A 25,579-nucleotide genomic window follows, 5' to 3' on the forward strand; every position below is an offset into this window, starting at 1 on the left:
CATGCGAAACAAAAATTAAAAACAAAAGACTTAATTGCGTTGTTTTTGGTTGCGCGAATAACTAAGTGAGAAATGGGCGTGGAAATTGTGTTGTCTTTGTAGGGGGGAAAAGGGGGGAAGTGGAGAAGGTAAAGCGGCGTCGCTGTCATCGGAAAGTGGGAGACGCGCGAACCGTCGAAAAAATGGCAGAGAATCGTAGTTGCCGGCAGCATTTCTTGTAATAACGTCGCGACGCGCGGTGACGGCGACGGCGGCGGTTCAGCAGGAATCAATTAGCGTTGGGGCGGTCGCCGGTGCACGCCCCCACGCGGTGGGACGACCAATCTCGTATGCGGCCGCGTTGTATCATACTAATCTTGTTAAATGCGAGCCGAAAGATTCTAAATATTCACTCTGTCAAAACATCTCGCTTCTGTTCGCCGTTCGCGCGTCGCGGGCGGTCGCAGGTGACCCGAAGGATCAGCCCTACTACACGTATTCTAAGGGGGCGCTTCAGACGCCGTCCGACAGATGGCCTGAGAGCGCGCGGACGTCTCGACGTCTTTTCTCCCGATTCGGAACGAACGAGCGCCGCGATTTCGGAACGGGACTTTTATTTTCACTTTTTTTTTCAACATTATTTTCGGTGGTTTTCGTGAGGTTTTCTTTGTTGTTGGTGGGCCGATGATTGATTGCGATGGCGACCTGCATCAGGTGATGGAGGACAATTGCACGATGAGACCTTGTGCCACAGACTTTAGTATTGCCGCTATTATGTCAAGACATGGGAGAGCCAAATCCCGTTGTGGTGATCGCGAACCGCCGGATGCCATGTCACCATTAGGTATGTAAATGTTAAACATTTTTGTTCTATTTTTGGTCTGCAATATTCATTCTAATTAACATTTTTTTTTTGCATTAAAACAAAAAGTCTATCATCATAATAGAAATTCCTTTGTTCATGTTTGACATAATGTGCTCAAGATATATTCGGTTATGCCAGAACTTCAATACATTTAGAACACCTTATTACTTCTTGTATGCAATTTTTTTGGCAATTTTCATTTAGGTTTGTTTACAAATATTCCCTTAATCAGCATTATTTATCATAAAATGTGGTGGGCACATTTTATTTATTGATGAGAGATTGTAAATGGTTATGAAAGAGTGTAATCAGGTCAGATTGAGAGTGCTAATAATTTACCATCATCAAAATATCCAGAAGAATGTAAAGCGATGGTAAATTTAATCGAAGTTGCAAATAATATGGATGTGGGTTAACTTATATCATTCTGTTTAACATTTATATCCTAATGATTATCAGAATCAAATAGTTCAGTTTCAAAACAATCCTGTGTTACCCAAATAGATATAGAATTAATTTGTTGGTGGCAATAACATACTTCAATATTCTTGTAGACCAACATAATTGTAATTGGTTTAAGGGTATGTGAATCAAACACCATTGGACTTCTATTCTAGGGGTGTCATCAAAGAGAAAGATGAGCCTCGCGAAGAAATAACTTTGAATCTATTGATATGCAAAAACTGTCTGTATTAGCACGAGTGCAGAAATGATTAAAATTGAAAGTTGGATATTCTAAACATTTATATATTTTAATTTCATTCGATTTTGAAATTAAATTGTCAACATGGCAATCAATTATATCAATTTAGTATGTATATATGGCTGTATATAAAAACTTTATCGATGAAGTTTAAAGAATTAAAATTGAAGAAACTTAAAATTTTAATTTTAGTCAAATTTAATGCAATCCATAAAGTTTAATATTAACCCAATTAAATTTCACTGAAACCCAACCATATACAAGAAATATCAATGAAATATTCATTGTTACCCTCAAAACTTCAACTGCAAAAACTTCATTAAAACCAAGCCAATTTCAAGAAACTTCAACAAGTCTTCAAATTTTAATCAATAATTTGTATTTATATTACGACACTTCATCAAAACTTCATACCGTAGTCGAAAAATTAATATCAACCTCAGAAACTTCAATGACACCAATCCCATTTCATGAAATGTTGCTTTAACCTCAATTTGTAACAACAGCAATAAAGTTAGTATAAAACACTTTATTAAATCATAAGTAAATCCAAGAAACTTCACCAAACTTTGAAAAACTCTTTGAAATATTAATTTTATTAAATTGAACATCAACTTCAACTAATTTCAGAAAAACAATGAAATAATTAAGTTTAATCCCAAAATAATAATAAATAAATGGTTTAAAAACTTCATTTGGAATGTAATTTTCATCGATAATTTAAAATCCATTAAAGAAAAGTTTATGTATCTAAATTCGCATTAAGAAACTTCACTAGAACGTTAATTTCTGACAGAAAATTTAACAGTAACTGAAAAAACTTCGTTGAAACCAAGCCAAGTTCAAAAAACCTCAACGAATCTTCAAGTTTTAATCAACAATTTGCATTTATTTCATGAAACTTCATCAAAACTTCATACCGTAGCCGAAAAATTAATACCAACTACAGAAACTTCAATGACACGAATGCAAAGTCACTTTAACCTCAATTCGTAACAAGGGGAATAAAGTTAGTTTAAAAAGCTTCATCAAATCTTAACTAAATCCGAGAAACTTCATCAAAATTTCAAACACAACCCAACTTTAGGAATCAAACTCTTGGAAATATAAGTTTTATTAAATTGAACATCAACTTCAAGTAATTTCAGAAAAACAATGAAACAATTAAGTTTAATCCCAAATAATAATAAATAAATGATTTAAAAACTTCATCGGGAATTAAATTGTCAACATGGCAATCAATTATATCAATTTAATATGTATAAAAATTTTTTCGACGAAATTTAAGCCAATAAAATTGAAGAAACTTCATTAAAATTTTAATTCTAGTCAAATTTAATGCAATCCATAAAGTTTAATATTAACCCAATTAAATTTCACTGAAACCTAACCACATACAAGAAATATCAATGAAATATTCATTGTTACCCTCAAAATGTTTAACAGTAACTGCAAAAACTTCATTGAAACCAAGCCAATTTCAAGAAACTTCAACGAGTCTTCAAGTTATAATCAATAATTTGTTTTTATATTACGACACTTCATCAAAACTTCATACTGTAGCCGAAAAATTTATGTCAACCTCAAAAACTTCAATGACATTAATCAAAATTCATGGAATGTTACTTTAACCTCAATTCGTAAAAAGAGCAATAAAGTTAGTTTAGAAAAACTTCATTAAATCATAAGTAAATCCAAGAAACTTCACCAAACTTTGAAAAACTCTTTAAATAAATATAAATTTTATTAAATTGAACATCAACTCCAAGTTTAATCCCAAATCATAATAAATAAATGATTTAAAAACTTCATTTGGAATGTGATTTTCGTCGATTTAAAATCCACTTCATCAAAACTTCATACTGTAGCCGAAAAATTAATATCAACTACAGAAACTTCAATGACGCGAATCCCAATTCATGAAAAGTCACTTTAACCTCAATTTGTAACAAGGGGAATAAAGTTAGTATAAAAAGCTTCATCAAATCTTAACTAAATCCGAGAAACTTCATCAAAATTTCAAACCCAACCCAACTTTAGGAATCAAACTCTTTGAAATATTAATTTTATTAAATTAAACATCAACTTCAACTAATTTCAGAAAGACAATGAAACAATTAAGTTTAATCCCAAATAATAATAAATAAATGATTTAAGAACTTCATTTGGAATGTGATTTTCATCGATAATTTAAAATCCATTAAAGAAAAGTTTATGTAACTAAATTCGCATTAAGAAACTTCATTAGAACGTTAATTTCTAACAGAAAATTTAACAGTAACTGAAAAAACTTCATTGAAAGCAAGCCAAGTTCAAGAAATTTCAACGAATCTTCACGTTTTAATCAATAATTTGTATTTATTTTATGAAACTTCATCAAAACTTCATACCGTGGCCGAAAAATTAATATCAACTACAGAAACTTCAATGACACCAATCCCACTTCATGAAAAGTCATTTTAACCTCAATTCCTAATTAGGGAAATAAAGTTCATTCAGAAACTTCATCAAAATTTCAAACCAAACCTGAACATTAGGAATCAAATTAAATGCATTTCATAAAACTTCTTCATGTATTTAAATCTAAATTTTGATCACGTTGAAACCTAATTAAATTCAAAAAACATGTATGTATCTATTTCAGGTAATCCTTCTGAAAAGCTGTATCTCAACATTAATTTTTATCGCCAATTTAAAATCCACCAATGAATGAATATTCAATTAAAGCAAATCCACTTTTTGAAACTTCATTATAACGTTAATTTTTAACAAATTATTTAGCAATAACTGAAAAAACTTCATTGAACCTAATCAAATTCAAGAAACTTCAACGAATTAGTATTTTAATTAATAGTTTTGTGAAGTTTTATGAAAACTCTTTATTTTATACACAGCAACTTCAATGACTCTACTTCATAAAATGCCATTATGTCCAAAATTAAACATCAATTTCGAGTAATCCTTTTATTAATAAATTATTTGAATTTATTCCTAAATAATAACAAATAAATAATTTATGAACTTCATCTGAATGTTGATTTTCATCGAAAACTTAAAATCCACCAAAGAAAATTCAATGAAACCAGTCAAATTCCTTATAGCCTTAAATTTTAACAAATAGTTTGACAGAAACTTAAAAGCTTCATTAAAACCTAACTAAATTTAAGTAACCTTGATGAATCTTTAAGTTTTAATCGATAGTTGTATGTTTATTTTATAAAATTTCATCAAAGCTTTATAGTGTAACCAAAAAGTTAAATTCAACCACAGAAACTTCACTAATTTCAATCATACTTCATAAAACTTCTTCAAAACTTTGTATTGTATCAGAAAACTTCATTTAAACCATAAAAACTTAGATGATTTCAATCTCACTTCATGACAAGTCGAAAAATTAATATCAACCACACCAACTTCAATGTTAACTTCAATTTTAACCTCAATTCCTAACAAGAATAACAATGTTAGTTTAATAAGACTTCATCGAATTATATAAGTAACTCTAAAAAACTTCATTAGAAGTTTAAATCCAATTCATAAAATTTTATGGAATAAAATCTAACTTTTGATAACGAAGTTTAACATTAACCCGAAAAGTTTCATTGACAAAAAATACAACAATAACGGATAAAACTTCATTGAAACCTAAATGTTCAAGAAACTTTGGCTTTAAATAAATGGCATTTTATATGGCACTGATATAAATAAATTTATAACAGCTGCATTCAAAGCAAAAATAAAAATGCGATGCCATCAAAAGTAAGAACTTTTGCTGTTACATACACTGGCTTCATTTGGTTAAATTTATTTCCACCATTACTACTTATTATAGTTGGTAGGAACCTTTGGACAAGATAACGCAGTAATAATTTCAAGTTGGACTTATACCTTTACTTGTGTGTAATCATCTCTACAGTGAATATTGGAAAGAACTATCTACCACAATCTATTATCTTTACACTTATGTGCAGATAAACCTGTATTGCTATAAAAGGATTCGCAGCCACCTCTATTCATATTTTATCTGAAATTGATTTTGGTAGCTGCTTTCTTGGGATGTATTTATGAAAAATTAACAAAAAGAACATACATATAATTGTGAAAACTAAAGTATATACGTTACATGCACCGCATTTTGTTGTTGTTGCAGTTTAACCTTGTTACACGTGATTAAGAAGTGATATAAAAAGTTTTTTGATTGTTATCTATTAATGTTTAAATTATCAAGCATGTGAATAGAAATGAAATGCAAATAGAGTAAATGTAAGTTCAATATCAAAGTAATTTATTTGCAATTACACCAGTAGTAAGTTTAAAATGCTTGAAAATATTTGTTTAATAATTTTTAATAATGGCACGGAAAAAGATTTTATCAGAGGAAAGATTTTTATCTACATAAATTTTAACTAAATTTTAATAAATGAATGAAGAACATTAGAAGCAGACCTCGTATAAACACTGTGAAATGAATACTTCTCTATTTGATTTTTAGCAGGAATCTATTATTCTACAATGTAACTTCTGGCTTTGTATTGGTGGTTGTGGCAGCAGTTGAAGAACAATCTCAAAATATCCATTTGCTTTAGATTTATGTAAACCAACATCGAAGTTTCTGCATCACCTTCATTTTATAATGGAGTGTTAATGCAAAAAGTTAACGCTTAATGCTCTGAATGTCAATGAAAAAAATCAAATAAGTGCGGGTAAAGCTGTTAAGCTTGAGAACTGTAATGGAGAAGCTGCGTATATTTTGCAATTATTATGGTCTACTATGAGAGGTTATCATACTTAAGTCAATGTTACTTATTTGCGGTACACCTATTATTATATACGAGACTATGACCAAATGTAATCAATATGTATTGTAGCTTTATAGTATGTGTGGCAGATAACTTCGGTTTTCTGATTCCATCAATGATTACCGGTGGGCAAAACAAGGCGATAGCAATCTGGGCAACTGGGAGATCATTACCTATCAAATCCTGAGTGTTCTGGGTAAAGAACGCTATGTTGCAGATATGGGAACTATGTTGTAGTAGGTTCACCGACAGTATAGTTCGGCTCAAGGAAGCCGAAGACCCCAGCATAGACCGCTTTGGCATTCTGGACAGCCAGGTGTCCTTAAATATTTTGAATAGGTGCAGGAAGGTGACGAAACTATCAGTGATGACCGAAGTAATTTTTGTTTTCTTGGAGAGTTTGAGAAACAGTTTAGAATTAGAGGAGATACTGGGGTAGAGACGTGGTTGTACTCTAAGAGACATGTGCTAAATCGCTAGATGTACAACAACGGGGACGGAGTCAGTTCCACTAGAAGAAGCTGAGGGCAATGCGCTGGAATTCTGCAGAATATGTTGCGTGAAGGTTAAAGCGTGTATGTGACTGTATGATATGATGACGTCAATATTGGCTAAATGTTTGGTTCATGCCAAAAGACCCGATGGTGCTTTTTCCCGTTTTTGAGAGATATGTCGGTTAACAAGTCAAACAAAGTCATGAAAAGTACTCTTGGTTGTTGCAACGATTAGCAGCTATATTTTTCAGCGAGCAATTTATAAATCTTGGCTTATTCTGTCATGTTTATATTGGCGAAGAAAAATATTTTGCTCCTTAGCAAATTAACTTTGTAGTTGTCTAACAGTTGTAAATGAGTCCTGACAACTTCAATGATATTATTCCACTATCTCAAGCAGGACATCAAGCTTCCAAGTTCCTGCTATACGTGAAATATGTGAAATGCAGCTACAATCATTCAAATCATAGTCCTCATTCTTAACCACAGCCATTAATGTATCGTTTTGGGAATATCAGCAATACAAAACCAATACAAATTTGGCAAAAGATGGATTAAAAAGTTACATCATTTGGATTGGACCGGTTCCATGAGCAACCACGATTTGGTCTAAAATGGAAATCTGATTAAGGAAATGTGAGATGATTAAATGGTATTGCATCAAATATTTTCCATATTAGTTCCATGAAGCCAATTCTATTAAATAGAAAAAAATTCTTTGTATTTTGTTTATGCTTTTTAAAGACTTGGTAGGTGGAGAGATGTTAATAATTTATACTTCAAATTGTAGTCTGCAACTATAACGGATTACTTTCTCACTTTTAACTCATTTCTACTCACATGATCTGTTGTATTGATAACATATTCGTCAGATATTTCTTTATCGTCAGAAGTAATTTGTAATATTAGTTGATTTTGGTTAGAGATTGTATTTGTCTAATATTTAATAAGTCTTTTACTACAAAAAGCCAATAAGTAAAATCTTAATGTTAATGTTCTAGTGGTGTTTTGGATTGAATACTTTAAATCATTCTGAAATGTTTGATTGGATGCCGTTGGCACCATGTTTGTTGATCAATCTGCAATTTGCGCATGTGGTTATTTCGAGTACTCTAACTTCCACTGGGTTGTTGATAACTGCCACATTGATTCTGCATATACTGACATCACCATTATATTTGACTTATTCAACAGTATTTAGCAGCGCTTAGCTTTCTACTTCATTGATAAGAAACAGTCTTTGGTCTCCTGAAATTTGCTAATCGCAGTTACATCATTACCCATTTTCTGGTAATTTGAGCGAAAGCAAATGTTAAAAAAATTTGATATATTCTTAAAAAGTTCTTCATTCATCTTTTACAATTCAAGCTATCTCATTAACACTATTTTCGTCTTTGTTATTTATTGTATTTTTTTGAAAATAACTGTTTTAAACCAGTTTCATTACTATTGTAAATCCATCAGGATAACGTCGAAAATTTAATTAGCGCCGAATTTGTGCTCTGGTCGCGTCGCTTGGCGTCGAATTTGGCAATGGAGATAAACGGTCGACCCGTCCGCTCAGCAAATACCTCCTGATCGGTTCAATTTGACGATTCGCCGCAGGATTATGAACTAATACAAAATCGATCGTTTCCTCTAATCCAGTTCATTTTACCTCGTTTTTGGAATGGAAAAATATTCGAGATTAATATCGATTTGTTGTTTGTTAATTTCCGATTTTTTAAATCTCAATTTCTTTATAGTATAAAAATAGAGAAATCTCGCCTCGGTTTACTGCATACAATTAAAGCGTTAACGTTAATCTATGTATTATTTATGTAAATTGTCAGGTATAAGTGCGGGAAAGTGGAATTTCCATAATTAATTTCCCATATATCGGTTATCGTTAATACTCGAATTGTCGCTATTATTGACGCTAATTACGGCGTTAGACAGCGTTTGCCTATTTTCCCGTAATTTACTACTCGTTCAAATAACATAACTTAACTCATTGTCAACGCTACGGATTTATTACGACTAGTTTTATTTAACCAGAATTTAATCCCATCTTTATAAATTGTTATTAGAGCTATCATAAATCTTAATAAAAACAAATTAACGTAAACACAAAAAAGGAATAATGGTAGCGCGCAACAAAACATTTCCGAAACTAATGTCGTAATTTCTATGGGGTACCCATTGGCACTCAATACTTGGGGATTAGGGATTCATGGCGGCGCTAATGTTAAAATCGCATGCTACAACCCTTCCCCCTATCGTATTTGTTACAAACTATAATTTTGTTTGAAATAGATTGTATTGGACAAAAATTAAAAAAAAAACAAATTATTTTTCGTTAATCGAAAACAATATTAATTCTTTTCAAGTACTTTGCATTACATTACATATTTTATAGGTTTTCTATTCGTTCCTTTTAACATAAAGATGATTGTCGTTGAAAGTAGGATAAATGGGAAACAAATGGGTAATAAGAATAATAATACCGCTTCAATTTCAAGTACTAGTTAATATAAATATCGTGTGTGGTTCGATTGATATCGCGAGGACTAAGAAGCAAAATTATCATAATGTTTTACTATAAGGGGTGAGTCCTGGAAATGGAATAGAATTAAACAGAGCAAACGAGTGGGTTACATGATTGAACGTTCGTTTTTCTTGTGACGTGCCACGACATAATAGGGTCATTACTACATATCTACACGGTTCAGACAGCGGCGACGGTGAGGCGAAAGCAATAATGCCAACTGAATTGAGAGCCATTCTAAAGTGAACGTTAGAATGTGGAACATTACTCGTTTCTCAATTCAAATTTCAAAATGGATACTACTTAGATTAGTTGATAAATATAAATCAAATTCAAAAATTATGTTATAGTGAAATCTCGATATAACGGATTTATACGGGGAATGGAGTGTCCGTTATAACAAAAAGAAATTTTAACACACACATTCATATACAGCTATAGACATCGTTGAGTTCTGTATAAGTTATTTCTAGTGTTAATCAATAAAGAATATACAACAATCTAACACTGAATAACAACTAAAACAAGAACTAACACTAGACCTAGAACTAGAAACATTCGGGGTTAGCCGTCTTAAGAGACGTACGGCTAAACCCGAATGTTTCTAGTTCTAGGTCTATTGTTAGTTCTAGTTTTATTTCAATGAAAAGTATACAATCTAGCGCTGAATAATAGCTAAAACAAGAACTAACATTGATATTAGAACTAACACTAGACCAAGAACTAGAATCATTCGGGGTTAGCCGTCTTAAGAGACGTTCGGCTAAACCCGAATGTTTCTAGTTCTAGGTCTATTGTTAGTTCTAGTTTTATTTGAATGAAAAATATACAACAATCTAGCACTGAATAATAGCTAAAACAAGAACTAACACTGATATTAGAAATAACACTAGACCAAGAACTAGAATCATTCGGGGTTAGCAGTCTTAAAAGACGTACGGCTAAACCCGAATGTTTCTAGTTCTAGGTCTATTGTTAGTTCTAGTTTTATTTCAATGAAAAATATACGATCTAGCACTGAATAATAGCTAAAACAAGAACTAACACTGATATTAGAACTAACACTAGACCTAAAACTTGAATTACTCAAAGTCGACAATAACCTATCTTATTTAAAAGTGGAAGGTGAGTGTTTCGATGAATGTTATTCGTAAAGAACCACTTCTGCTTGATTTTAATAATAGTACCGCCGCTCATAAGCCTTTGATCACCATATCTAACCGAGCTGCTCGATTAATGTTCTGAAAAACACGTCGACCGTAGATCAGTGGAAACAGGTTAGAATTTTCTGCTTTGTTGCCAGTTATGAAAATTCTGCTTGGCGGCAGAACAACCTTCTGCTCGAATGCACGAATGAACACTAAAGTTCGCTACCTATCATATTGCCTGATCCACCATCGATTGGTACGGTGGCAATGGGATTATCTGAATAGATTGGCTTGCGAGGAACCCAGATCAAAAAAAACCTATCGAAAATCTGTGAGATGACTTAAGCCACAACAATCGTCCAAAATATCTTCTTCAAGTCAAGTAAAAGAAAATGCTAGTAGCCAACTAGACCTTGCAATACCGGGATCCCGGCATCCCGAAAACCGGGATCCCGGACAATTTTAGTCCGGTATTAAAAACCGGTATTGATGGCAAAATACCGGTATTTCGGTATTAGTTTTATTTAGTGCCCTCGTTGGCCGGGGGCGGCCGATGTCTGTGAAAACGGCCGTGCTAGTTTGAAGTTATGCTGGAAAATGACGTTCTAAGTTTACATTTTCAAGTGCCATTTTTTGACGTTACATTAAAAAAATGCTAGCCGTAGGCGACCGATCGAAAACGGCCGTGTTTGTTTAAAGGTGTGCTGGAAAATGATGTTGACCAAACAGAAATTTGTTATCTATCTTATGTCCGTACTAACCTCATCTTTTCAAGTGACATTCTTTGATCAGTGTGAATACCATCTACAAGAAATATCATTTTGCACTCTGACAGAATATTGAAGATAACGAAGACTCAACCTTTGATGATGACAACTTAATGTTCGCGTTCAATAAATTTGTCATACCTAGCCAACCATAAAATACTCTCTGCATACAACTATTTTTGGAGATTTTACTCCATAATGGTGTTTCAGGTTAGTTTGATTCGTGTAGTGTCCCACCAAGTATAACAGTAGTATGATAAGTCTGACAAACTACCAAGAGCCATTATGTTAAAGTTTCTTTCTTGAATTTGCACCTTTCCAGAAAATTTCATAGCAGGAATTCGAAAGAATTCCACAGAGCTTCAGATGATAAAGTGTAATTTCACTTTTTGACGCGGCAGTGAAGTTGAACCTTTGGACCAAGTGAAAGACAACAAAACAATAATGGTATTCAGACCTTTAAGTTTATTGGTACTTTGTACAGATTGCTAATATATTTCCATTTTTTGATTATCTTCTCAGATTCTGTATCTTATGCTTCGTTGCCAATTTAAAAATATAGTAGGAATTAACCTGTTGTTAGTAGAGGTGACGTCGCAGAGCATGGCAAAAAGGTTTGAGCCTGTAACAGCCGCACATAGAGACTGTAACAAGTACTGAATATAATTACATATGTCATGTATTTATTGGTAGATAGCCTAAATTCTTCGCACAATTATAATTTCCTTTGCTTTTCTAGAAGACCAAACGTCTTCTATCTTCCACAATATGATTACTAAATCAGGATCTTCATTCTCGTTTATGTTATTCACCAAATTGGCCTTTCTATCTTTTCGTGTATTACCCAATGCTTTCTTCTCCATTGTTACCAGCACGTCTGCGTTTCTGACATAATATGGAGTTATTATTGTTAAATGCAGAATTCTGTTTCTGAACGATTCCAACTTTTCACGTGCATGTTAAGGAGTTTTTCATACATTAAACCTTAATATTTATGTTTTTTGGGTATTCATTCCAATTCTTCAATATCTGCTGTACCAATTTAGCATATTAACCGCGTTATGGCCGGAATATCATGTATTAATATACTATACATATAGTATTTTTAGTAAAGTTTATCTTCAATCTTCACCTGGAAACACCTTTCCACGAAAGGAAGCTGTTGATGTTATCAAATTTCCGTCCAGGTTGCCATCATCTTTATCAGTACGCCATCTTACCAGGCGAAGTTGTAGGACTTTTTAACAAATTTTTCCAACACAATTTCTTATATTGGCAAAAATATCATTGAAGGAAAACGGATTTACCAGTGATGAAGTTTCCCAAACACCAATAGTAAGGTTGCTATTATTAACTGGTTCTGCATATCTATATGAGTTAATTACTGTGGAACCTATTCAAAAAATAAAAGAAGAGATACTATCTGTTTTTATTTCAACACACGGTATACCCCAAGTTCATGAACGTGTTTATAGCTACATTAAATGATAGTAAATGACAAGGCGAAAAATGTGTCATCTTTATGTCAACGATGAAGGAGAGATAAATTTGACTACAAATGAGCTGGAATGAATCAAAAAGAGGACCAGAAGAGCAGCTTGACCTATACACTATTTTTTGTGTTTTCGATACAATTGGACTTGTAGCGATTTTCAATCGCATCATGGCAACATAACTGTACACTTCGAGACCTCCAAGACATCTCAGAATAGATATAAAAGAAAATGAAATTAAGTTAATTTGCCAGAAGCATCTGAAATTTGTTATGTTTTGCATCAACTACCATAGTGTGATGAAAGAACTGAATTGTTTGATTAAATTTGTATGTAATGTTACATTGTTAAAGTCATAAAAAAATCATATCAAAGTTTGTATGGAAATTTTATGAATTATCAATAACGTTATCTGCTTTTCAATAACAAAATTGGTTTGCAAAATCACTTTCTGTTTTTAATAAATAATTTTCTAAAAAACTTTTTAGTTCTAGCTCTACTGTTAGTTCTAGTTTTATTTCAATGAAAAATATACGCTGAATATCAACTAAAAACACTAACATTAGAACTAACACTAGACCAAGAACTAAAATCATTCGGGTTTAGCCGTCTTAAGAGACGTACGGCTAAACCCGAATGTTTCTAGTTCTAAGTCTAGAGTTAGTTGTAGTTTTAGTTCAATAAAAATATACAACAATCTATCGCTGAATAACAATTAACCCAGAACTACTGTTCTTGATTTATAGTTATTAAAATAAATGAGATATCGCAATAAAATAAGAAACATTTCAGTATTATTTATTGTGCCATAAATAATTTTTCAATTTATATAATCTTGGTTGTTATGATTTATTGAATCCAACTCTTCATATTTGTTACTTTTAAGTGTTACGGAATTTATCTTCATTAAGATAAATAATCGTATCTTAAGATCTAATTGATGATGAAAATGGTTCTAAACCTGTATGATGATCAATTACTTAGAAAATGAATGTGAAAGATTTTCAACAACCCTTTTCATATTGAAATTTAAGTATTTATTTCTTCCTCTTGTTTATATTCTTGATAAAAATCTCAATTCCACCGTTAATTTCCTCCGTGGAGATAGTATCAACGTAAAATTCGTTAAAAAACTCGCCAACAAAGAAGAACGACCGCTCACCGAAGCGACTAATGCATGTGGATGTGGATGTGGCCATACATGTCCATAATCATAAAACGCCTAGTTATTACGGTATAATCGCTACCTTTTTTCTAAAACAACTAACCTACCATTAGTTTTGCCTAATTTAAGCCATTTCGGATAATATTTCTTAGATAAAATCTCAATTTTGAATCCGTTAATTAAACTTTGATATCTAAAGTTAGAACTATGCAAACAAATACAAACTCATTAACCAATCACTTAAAAGGTTAGTCGTTAGAAAAGTATCTATTTACGTCCGGTAATAGATTACAAAAAGATTTACAGCGATTGGTGAGTTACATCGCTTATAAAAGAACCTTTTCTAAAACAAAACAGCCGACCAGAGGTGTAACAAAAACAATGACTTTTTAGAACTGACAAGAATGATTCAATCGATTCATGTGAAATCTACAAGAAAATAGTACAACCGAAAATAAATTTGTGTAAGACGTAAATTCGTTTTGAATTTGGTAAAGTTGTGTGTGTTTACCCGCGAAAATCTAACAGTTTATAAACGCGGTGTGTTCTCGATGCCAGGAAATTTGTTCTTTGGCGGATCTGGATTGTGTTTTGCGAGCGACGATGATGAGAGCCGAACTTCAGCGGATCAAACCGTTGCTGGTTTGTTATTTATTGGTTTAAAACCGATCGTGTAAATTCAGGTGCGCCCGAAGGAGTGTTAATTCGGTCGGTGAGTCATCGAAATTGACGGATCGTAAGTCTATATTACTGAGTTAACGGTTTATTGTTTAAATACAAGAATATATTATGATGATTATTTGAATCAAAAGTTAAGAATATCAATTTTCTACTTCTACAATGCAGGCAAATTTTGTTGTTTTGAGAATTTCTTATTGCTAAATCAAAGAAAGAAAGGAACCGAAGAATTTAAAACAGCTATGTAGAAATGTTGACCTAAAAAGAACATCGATGTGATGCAACTAATTGATTCAAATCTTGATTTGCTATAATCTTCTGAAATTTGTGAGTTGTATGATGGAGTTTCACAGAAGTCTGAAATTCTACAAACATAAAATGTTAAAATTGCCAATACTTCTTTTTTCTATGATATGAAGGGTTGAAGTTGGTATTTTCTGTTACCAAAATACCTGGATGTTATCTATACAACGTCATTGATAGGCTACATATTTCTGAAATTTATTTTCATTATTAATAACTTTAAAATTATTTATTAAAAACGATTTTCCAAACCAATATTGTTATTGAAAAGCAGAATATTGTATTGACAATTCATAAAATTTCCATACAAATTTTGAAATGATTTTTTTATGACTTTAACAATGTAACATTACATATAAATTTAATCAAACAATTCAATTCTTTCACCACATCATGGTAGTTGATGCAAAACTTAACAAATTTCAGGTGCTTCTGGCAAATTAACTTAATTTCACCTTCTTTTATAACTATTCTGAAATGTTTTCGAGGTGTCAAAGTGTATAGTTATGTTGCCATGCTCTTTTTGTTTCATTCCAGCTCACTTGTAGTCAAATTTATCTCTCCTTCATCGTTGACATAAAGATGACACATTTTTCGCTTTGTCATTTATTATCATTTAATGTAGCTATAAACAGGTTCATGAACTTGCGGCATGCCGTGTGTTGAAATAAAAAAAGATGGTATCTCTTCTTTTATTTTTTGAATAAGTCCCACAGTAATTAACTCATATAGATATGCAGAACCTGTTAATAATAGCAACCTTACTATTGGTGTTTTTGAACTTCTCGGGAAACTTCATCACTGATAAATCCGGTTTTCCTTCCATGATATTTTTGCCAATATAAGAAATTGTGTTGGAAAAATTTGTTAAAAAGTCCTACAACTTCGCCTGGTAAGATGGCGTACTGATAAAGATTATGGCAACCTGGATGGAAATTTGATAACAACAGCTTCCTTTCCTGGAAATGTGTTTCCAGGTGAAGATTGAAGATAAACTTTACTAAAAATACTATATGTATAGTATATTAATACATGATCTTCCGGCCATAACGCTGTTAATATGTTAAATTGGTGCAGCAGATGTTGAAGAATTGGAATGAATACCCGAAAAACATAAATATTAAGCTTCGAAGTATGAAAAACTCCTTAACAACCACGTGAAAAACTGGAATCGTTCAAAAACAGAATTCTGCGTTTAACAATAATAATTCCATATATGTCAAAAACGCAGACGTGCTGGTAACAATGGAGAAGAAAGCATTGGGTAATACACGAAAAGATAGAAAGGCCAATTTGGTGAATAACATAAACGAGAATGAAGATCCTGATTTAGTAATCATATTATGGAAGATAGAAGACGTTTGGTCTTCTAGAAAAGCAAAGGAAATTATAATTGTGCGAAGAATTTTGGCTATCTACCAATAAATACATGACATATGTAACAGAGACTTTATTTTATTCAGTACTTGTTAAAGCCTCAAACCTCCTTGGCATGCTTTCGACAAGTCTTTTACGTTGGCTCCTAGCATTTTCTTTTACTTGACTTGGAGAAGATATTTTGGACGATTGTTGTGGGTTAAGTCGTCTCAAAGATTTTTGATAGGATTTTTTTGCCAATCCATTCAGATAATCCCATTGCCACCGTACCAATCGTGGTGGATCAGGCAATATGATAGGTAGCGAACTTTAGTGTTGGCACAATGCATTCGAGCAGAAGATTGTTCTGCTGCCAAGCAGAAATTTGATAATAGGCAATAAGGCAGAAAATTCTAACCTTTTTCTACTGATGTACGGTCGACGTGTTTTTCAATACATTAATCGAGCAGCTCGGTTAGACATGGTGATCAAAGGGTTATGAGCGGCGACACTATTATAAAACCAAGCAGATGTGCTTCCTTACGAATAATACTCATCGAAACACTCACCTTCCACTTCTGAATAACATAGGTTATTATCGACGTTGAGTAATTCAACTCACAATCAGATATCTTCCTTAAGGATTGGCTATTTCTGTGATACCCGACGATTACACCTTTCTAAAAATCAGATAACTCTACATTGCGTGGCATCTTGCGCATAAAGCCAATACAGCTTACACTATATTAAACGGCTTTATGTGTGAGAGACATCTAGACCGCAGATGTCGGTGTTTGCAAGTTTGTGCAAATACTTATTGATAGATAGTGTATTTTCCAAATGTTGATAATTCAATTTATGATAGCAAACATGGAAACAACTAGTTTTCGATATTTTCCTTTGAAACTTCTACAAGTGTTTAGTTATCCTATGTTTATTGACTGTTTTGTTATTTTCAGCAAATGTTAAGATCTATGATCTATTATAGATTTTCTATAAGATCTATGGTAATTTTAGCCTTCCAAAGGTTTAGTGCAAATCTAGGTCCTTGATGAACCTTACTATTGCTCCAAAGTCTTGTTCCTTTATCTCAGGCGAACGTTACCGAAAGTTTTGTGTTTTTAAATCTCCTCTTGCTAAGAAACAGAGAATTAGCACAAGCATATCCTGCGTAAATTAATACTTCTTTGGCACAAGTTTTAAATTAGTTGCACAGAAGATTAGATTTGCACGAATTGTTGCTTTTTAAGACTAGAGATTTGAATAAATGAAATATTGTTCTTAAAACCATCTTATTCCACCAAGATTCAGTTTCTTACAATAGATAGTTTATTCAATTTTTTAAAAAGTTGTCTTGATAATATGTGTGTTAATATTTTAAAAAATTATTATGACGACTTTCTAAAGATAATTGTACAATTGTCGTTCTCATCAAATAAAATACAGTAGCTAATATTCGTCGATTGGCAAATTGTCGTTTTTACTTGAAAATTAATCGAATTGAGTCGCGTAACATATTACGACGAGTCGATCTCGGCTCACTACGTCTTAATTACATCTCAAATCTAATACACAACAAAAAAGACCATTACAGTCACGTCCTCTCATCCACCTCCTCCGCCCCTTCTTCGCCGTCGTCTACCTTCTGGCGGGATCTCCTCCTCTTAATAAACTTTATCTCCGCGGCAAATTCATTAAAGCCGCGTTTACGAGCGACGCCGACAAAGGGCCCGTCATTTATGTAATTTTTTGCCACGTTTTGAGCCGGCGGAAATAAAAACGGCATTAGTGGGTCAATTACCGGTCGCCGATAATTGGAACCACCTGTATATACTATAGGTGGGGTTGAGAAAAAAACCTGTAAAGTTCTTTTCTTTTCTTCGTCGTAGTCTCTTTCATGCAAATCCTCCTCCGATGGCGGCCTGACAAGAAGCGGTGCCAATTTGACGGCTTTTAATGAGCCGTTTCGTTGCGCTCGCGGGTCCTTCGGGCCAATTATCCCGTGCATTTGCATGAACACGTGTTTTACAGGACAGTACTGCGGGGCCGAGCATTATTGTTATCGTTATTTATCGCATTATTATACTTATACTTATTTTTTTACTTTGCTCTTTTAACGTTACATCTTTTAAGTTATTATTCTTTTTTTTTATTGTAAATCTTTTGTAAGTCGGTTTAATGTACGATTTAATTAAAGGATCAACAATCCTGTTTCTTTTCTGTACCGGATGTTAAAAGTTTCCTCATTCTTTTATTTTTAATTTTTTTTATGCATCATTTTTTAACTTGAATTCCGTGACTTCAAAGCCTACTAATGGCTTAACTATCAGCTTTCATGTTTCGTGTCGCTCGCCAATATTTTATTTCGCGTTTTGCGGACGCAAACCGAAGCTAATTTTTTCAGCCACGACACGCCAGGTCGTAGATCTTTTTTATTGCCGCGAAGGTGACAATTAGAGTTCTCGGACTCTATTATTTTAGTCACGTCGTATCACAACCGCGGTCAATTGTACAAATATTGTACGACAAGCATTGTTGCAAGTCAACTTCAAAATTAATCCTGCCGATAAGTATCTTTAAAACAAAAAAATACATGCTACAAGATATATTAATACTAATAATTCTTATCTTTTTATTATTTTAACGCCCACGGTTAATATTTCATTGATAAAAAATATTATGTTTTGCATACGAGAAATATGCAAGTAACAAAAGGACGCAATCTAACACAATCTTTGATTACAAGGTAGCAAAAAGAAAATATTGTAATAGCACAAATATTTGATGCGAAGAAATATCTCAAAAGCTTGACATTTCTTTCTTGTTATTTATAATTTGATAGCATACTTCTTTTGCAAGTTTGTAATCATCATTCTGATTTCTTCATCGTTAACGTTATAACTTTTCACCTCTACTTCGTAAACAGAGATGTCAAACATATCTAAGGTAGTAAAAGTAGCACAATCGTTTGTAGTACTTAGCATGAGTAGTTACAGGATGCCATCTGGTAAACAAGATGAGACCATAAACAACATCTTAAGTGACTTAAGATGGAATAATTCGGAGGTAGATTTTCAAACAAAAACTGAATTAAGGATAAAAAGCTCAGAGGCTGCATTATGACGTTAGGAAAATCCTCGATTGCTTGATGTGATCATGGTTTGTGCATTGACAGGATATGTAAAGAGATGGCTACATACACTTTTCAGTTTCCTTCTCCTCTCCCACAGAAAAAGTATCCCAAATGTGTAATTATTGGAGATATTGACTAAGAACTGATCTTCTTTTTGGCTTCTACTTGACAACTTATTGCCATCATTCTGATTCTTTCTACTTTCTTGCTACATTTTAAGATTGTAACCAGAACTCACCATGTTGACAAATTTGCGAAACTTAATTATTTATCGACAAATCATGATCAATATTAATCACCTTTAATAAAATTGCATTAAATATTATTAAAACATTCATTGAATACAAATAAAGTTGTGTAAAATATAACAAGCTATATGAATGTCTTTATAAATATTTATTTCTACCTCTAATGATCTAAATAATGTACACTGTTTATGAGATAAAATCTCAAACGCGTTCTTAAGACACGTCTAGAACTGTATATGTGGAAATTATACTTTTCTTTTCTAGGTTAGCTAGTCTATAAGGAAACGGTTTCTTTGCTTTGTCATAAACTGACATCTTCTGGTTAATCAAACGATCTAACAAACTAAAACCTTTGATTGATGTTAAAGATTTCAAATATTTCACCGTCGCTGTTTTCATAAACGGCAATATCAACGTAGAATACATTTATGATCAGAGTCTGTAATAATTATAATTGAAGCATTATAAAGTCTACAACATCTTTGTATCGAGTATTTCTACCATATTTCTTACCAAGTTTGTACAAAATCAAGAATCATCAAAACTGTATCTGTAAGTGTATCAGAACTGCATCAAATTAGTGATTTTGAGAAAAGCCAGATCCTTCAAGAAATAAATTTTATAGCGAATTTTGAATGTTATCGATGTAAATTGCAACATCGAAAATTTTAATATAGTTTTCTCAAAAAGTAAAAACTATTTTTCAAAACGGGTTGGTTCATTGGAAAGAAGACACTTTTATCAACACTTTGGGAAATTTTCATACTCATATTCCAAGAACTAGATTTTATACGAATTTTTAAAACTTAATCGGCGAAAACTACAAAAGTCGAAAAAATTGTCGTTCATTTCAAAAATTTATTTCTTAAGAACTGAAAGCGATTTTTCAAAACGGCTTTTTGCATTAAAAAGAGGATACTTTAATTAATAATTGGTGATGTTTCCACAAGGATCCTTTAAGAAATTAATTTTATAGCGAATTTTGAATATTATCGATGAAAATTGCAACATCGAAAATTTGATCAAAACTTCAAATATTGTTTTCTCAAAAACTAAAAGTTATGGTTCAAAACGTGTTGGTTCATTGGAAAGAAGACACTTTTATTAACACTTTGGGAAATTTTCATACTCATATTCCAAGAACTTGATTTTATACGAATTTTTAAAACTTAATCGGCGAAAACTACAAATGTCGAAAAAATTGTCGTTCATTTCAAAAATTTATTTCTCAAGAACTGAAAGTGATTTTTCAAAACGGCTTTTTGCATTAACAAGAGGATACTTCAATTAATAATCTAAAGTGACAACAGCAACAGTTTTATTAGTAATGAATGTGATGATGAATTACAAGCGAAGAGAAGAAAACTAGACGAAACTGCAACAAGAGCTTTTATATATCGTATTGGGATTGTTACAATGAGGTTGCTAATGACAAACTTGATATAAATAAAGTTGTATTCAATGAAAAAAGTCCAAATGGGGTTGAACTTGATTATTATCTGCACTGTCCAACACCTAAAAGAGATACGAATTCCTGTGAATGGTGGAGTACCAAGTAATAGGTTTTTAATATCCGGTCAAAGCCGGATATTTGGTAACTATCCGGTATCCGGTCGGATTTAAAAAAATGGCCGGATACCGGATAGTTGCCGCATATCCGTTCCATCACTACATCACAATGTCTCTGATATGATAGTTGCACCCAGCCTCCAATAACATTTGTTTAAATCTATATTATGCCTGCAGCAAGTTTTCAACATGTCTGTATCTAGGCAACTCTATATAAAGTCTAATTCATCTTGATAAACAATGTTTCTGATAAGGCAATTCTGTACAGAGTCAAGTTGGCATCAATACTCCCTCATATCTTTATAGAGTGTATCAAAACCACATAAAATGTTTATACAGTTCTAATTAAATCTAAAGTATGTGTGTAAATTCTGCATAAAATCTCAATTATGCCTCTGTCTAGTATGCATTATGCCTCAATGAAGTCTACTTTAAATCTCCCTTGTCTGCATCGACACAACTGTTCCTAGCAAATCAAGTCTGTACAGACTTAAGACTCCATCAAGTTTATATTGTGACTGTGTCGATCTCTATCAATTCAAAACCACAAATCTCGTCCTAAATCACTTTTTAAAGGCTGTATCAAACCTATATTCTGCCTGTGCCTTGAATGCGATACTTCGTATAAAATGTATCAACCTAAGTCTCCATCAAGGTTATTTCAAAAATTTATCGGGTCTACAACATAACTGCAGCAAGAATCATAGATGCATTATTCCTCTATGAAGTCTATTTTGTCTGTTAAGTCTCTAATATAAATCAAGATTTGATAGATGACTCTATCAACTATAAATAAAATCTTTATCAGGCTTACATCAAATCTTCATCCACTAAACTTCGGAAACAAGTCCTCGACTAATTTCTATCAAGTCAAGTTTGTACAAGATCAAGTCTTTGTCAAGTGACTATCAAGAGAAGCTGTAAAAAATGTTGTAGGTGTTAGTTTTGGTAATTATCACAGAGTATAGAAGCACCTTTTCTGCAATTTGTACGAATGTAGCACCATGTGGTCAATCATTTGTCAATCATTTGCAAACCAACAGAAAATTAGCAAACACATTTTTAGTTACGAAAATAATTTTATATTTAGACAGGATTTGTATAAGACAGTCAGGATAAATATGGACATTAAATACAAATTGCTTTTCAGGTTCAATTAGTTCTCAAAATATAGTTGCTTTTATATTTTTTCTCTAAGAAGATCTAAAAACGGTTATTGTAAATGCTCAGTTTTAGGTACAACTTATAAAATTCTTGTCAAGCCATGTTAATTGAGTCATCCCAAATGTTTCTTCTGTTTCTTCTAATATTTGTAAATAAGAACTAAAACTAATACTCACTAAATAATGCAGAAATATGATGGGCTACCTACCACTAAACATGTTTAACACTAGACCTTCTTCAAAAATAAGTTCGAAGTACCCTGCACGTCGAGATATGCTCCACTTCAAGTACTCTCTATTTCTGGCATTCTCCTCTGTCACGAATTTTGCAATTTTATAATCAGCATTGGAGCTTTTATGATTTCTTTGATTAATTCTCTACACTATCGTATATAATTTTTAGTTCTCAGTGGATATTTTGCTGGGAGTTCTCTGTTTGTATCTCTCACTCGAACAATAATAAATAAACTTGATTTGCTTTGTCAATCTATTAACCTGATAATTGGCCGTTTCTTTAAAATCTATTTGGATTTTCAATCTGGATTTTTATTGAGATACAACTGAATGAAAAATTATTTGGCATTTTTGACAACTCGGTATGATTATTGTAACAAAAATCAGTACCTCTATGTAGTGTAATCTCATTTAACATAATTTGAAAATTAATAATTTATAGTCTGGCAAAGAACAAATTAACTTTGATTTTACGTCGTTGGCACTAAAGCTGGTATTAATGGAGCCAAGTCGAAAATTATAGTGTTGACGAACACTTCCAAGTGTGACGCTGTCTGGCTTCATTCTGACATCATTCACACATCTTGATAAATTTCTGATGTCATAAAGCCTCTTTATAAGATTGGACATTAAAAACACAGTATAAAAAAATTATATTGGAACTGGATTCGCGGTGTGAGAACTTTGGCAGAACTTGGAAAGCAAGCACATGCACTACAATCTTATTGGATTTTTTATCCTGGAATTCCTAGATGGAATTAATGTTTCAAAATTCGTTCGTCGATTCAGAATGGAAAATTTTGAACTAAAACCCAAGAGAATAGAGATAAAAGAATTTGTTTTTAACTTAAATGTTTGAATAGACATAACCTCTTTAATTTTCCTTGTCAAGAAAGAGTGTGGATTAGAATCATATGAATCATATAATAATAACTGGGGAATCTGTAAAAACTCTATGTTTTTGTAGTTTCGGATATTTTCTGACATGATTCTATTTTATTCTTAATAACTTTGTTAATCTTTCCGAGTTCTTTCTGGAATTATTCTGGTTTTTATCCAGCATCATTCTGTTGTGATTCTACGATGTCAGAAAGTTATTAATAACATTTTGACATAGTCATAAAGTTAAAACGAAATTTTATATTTCAATTAAGAATAGAAATTTGTCAACAATTATCTCAAAGAAGATAGATCTGAAAGAAATAGATTACTTCTTTCAGATATTATAATTATTACGTTATACATTACATTTTTCATTTTTAATTAAGCAATTGTATTGAAATTGCGACAAAATTGAAAATACACGAGCACATTATTTTTTGTTTGTTTTAACATTGCGGATAAAATTCCCTCTCTAGTTATAGAAAAATTGAGTAATATTCAGAGAGCACAGCGTAAATCCGTTTGCGATAACCGTTTTTTTTTAAATTTCAATTTCGTATCTAAATTGAGGAAAAAACGAATTTCGTTTATCAGTGTACCGATCGTAACCGATCAGAAATATTCGTGTGTTTTCGACGAGCAATCGCGAAACAATTTCGGTAATCTCTTTATAAAATCGGAGGGGAACATAAAATTGAATTAAAAGTACTTTTTGAAAGCGATCGTAAAATCACCGAATTCCTCTTTCTCTCGGTACGACACGGAAAAATCGAACCTTGCGGATTGATTTGTTTAGTGTTTTAACTGAAAACTCAATTTCTCGATTGTTCAACATCTTAATACGATTTATTGTTTTTCAGAGAAATTTGTGGAAACGTCTGCATCGTCAGTAACTTCCACCCCTGAACCTACTGTGGGTTTAGACTGTCCTTTGGCTAGCCCTCAAGTGGAAAGCGGTCGTGATTCACCCGTAGATGTGTCTTCAACTTCAGAAACTTCGGTGGCGTCTAAATCAGGACGAAGATCTCCCGCAGTCAGCAAAAATCCTTTGTTGCAAGAAAAGTGCACTAGTGATGAACTAAGAAATGTCACATGTCATTTAGAAACGAAAGAATTATGGGATAAGTTTAATGATTTAGGAACAGAAATGATTATTACCAAAAGTGGAAGGTAAGTATTTTAAAAGTTTAGATTTTAATCTGGTTTTTTTGTTTCAAAAATATATTCACCCATTAATTTTTAAGTTTAGATACAGATAAATTAGCCCGTTAAAAATATCCCTAGGCAGGTGTTTATTTTTCCACGTTATTAATGATCCATTTAATAACCCTAAAATTAGATTTTAATTTATCAATTTTTACGAAATCTTTAAATTTTTTCTTACAACTCGACCACGTCGAGACATTTAATTTATTAATACCCCCCAGGTTAGCAGAAGTCTCTTCAACCGTCGAATTACCGTCACCAACATCTGACACGAGACCGAGTTCCTTGCTTTAACGCCACTCCGACCCTTTATCATTAACCCTTTCGAAAATTCACGCGCTAAAATAATTGAGATGATCCCGCGGGAGTTAAAGAGTTGATTTCGGCGACTTAATGAAATTGGTACACATTTAGTTGATTGAGAGCAGTTAACAGAGAGGAAAAGGGGACATTTTTTTATAAAACTTATAATAAGGGGATATTATAAGGATTACGATGAAATTGCAAATCTTAGGCGACCGGTTTTTGCCAAGATAGAGATCTGAACGAAATACACACAATAAGTCGATGTCGTGTCGTTGTTCGCTGACAAATAACCAACATTAAACTGAGAGATGTGCCTCTTTCTGTCAAAGTCTACGTGCGCCTTTCGGCCTGTTTTAAAGTATCATTTATCCTGGACGCCCTCTACCATCGTATTAATCATAAAAAGCGCCATCTAAGTTTTTATTTTGTTTATCCCAAGGGCGATAAAATCTAAAAAGACTACTACAAGGACTTTGTTGTTTTCTAATCCAAAAAATTATGTTAGTATTGAACCAATACGACTTTAGAGTCACGTCTAAACACGACACTTTCTAGTCTAGT

The 25,579-nt window shown here is 32.5% G+C and overlaps 1 protein-coding gene across 1 annotated transcript in view; it reads left to right on the forward strand.

Moving 5' to 3' along the window:
• The first annotated feature begins 575 nt into the window (after positions 1 to 575).
• Positions 576 to 25,579, forward strand: part of LOC111423726 (T-box transcription factor TBX20-like) — a 72,335-nt gene continuing 47,331 nt past the window's right edge. The window contains exons 1-2 of the mRNA XM_023057045.2: positions 576 to 823; positions 24,367 to 24,676. Of these exons, the coding sequence (XP_022912813.1) occupies positions 664 to 823; positions 24,367 to 24,676 (470 nt within the window). The 5' untranslated portion in view covers positions 576 to 663. The remainder of the gene's footprint in view (positions 824 to 24,366; positions 24,677 to 25,579) is intronic.

Source organism: Onthophagus taurus, chromosome 6, assembly GCF_036711975.1.
Source record: "Onthophagus taurus isolate NC chromosome 6, IU_Otau_3.0, whole genome shotgun sequence".
Lineage (NCBI taxonomy): Eukaryota > Metazoa > Arthropoda > Insecta > Coleoptera > Scarabaeidae > Onthophagus > Onthophagus taurus.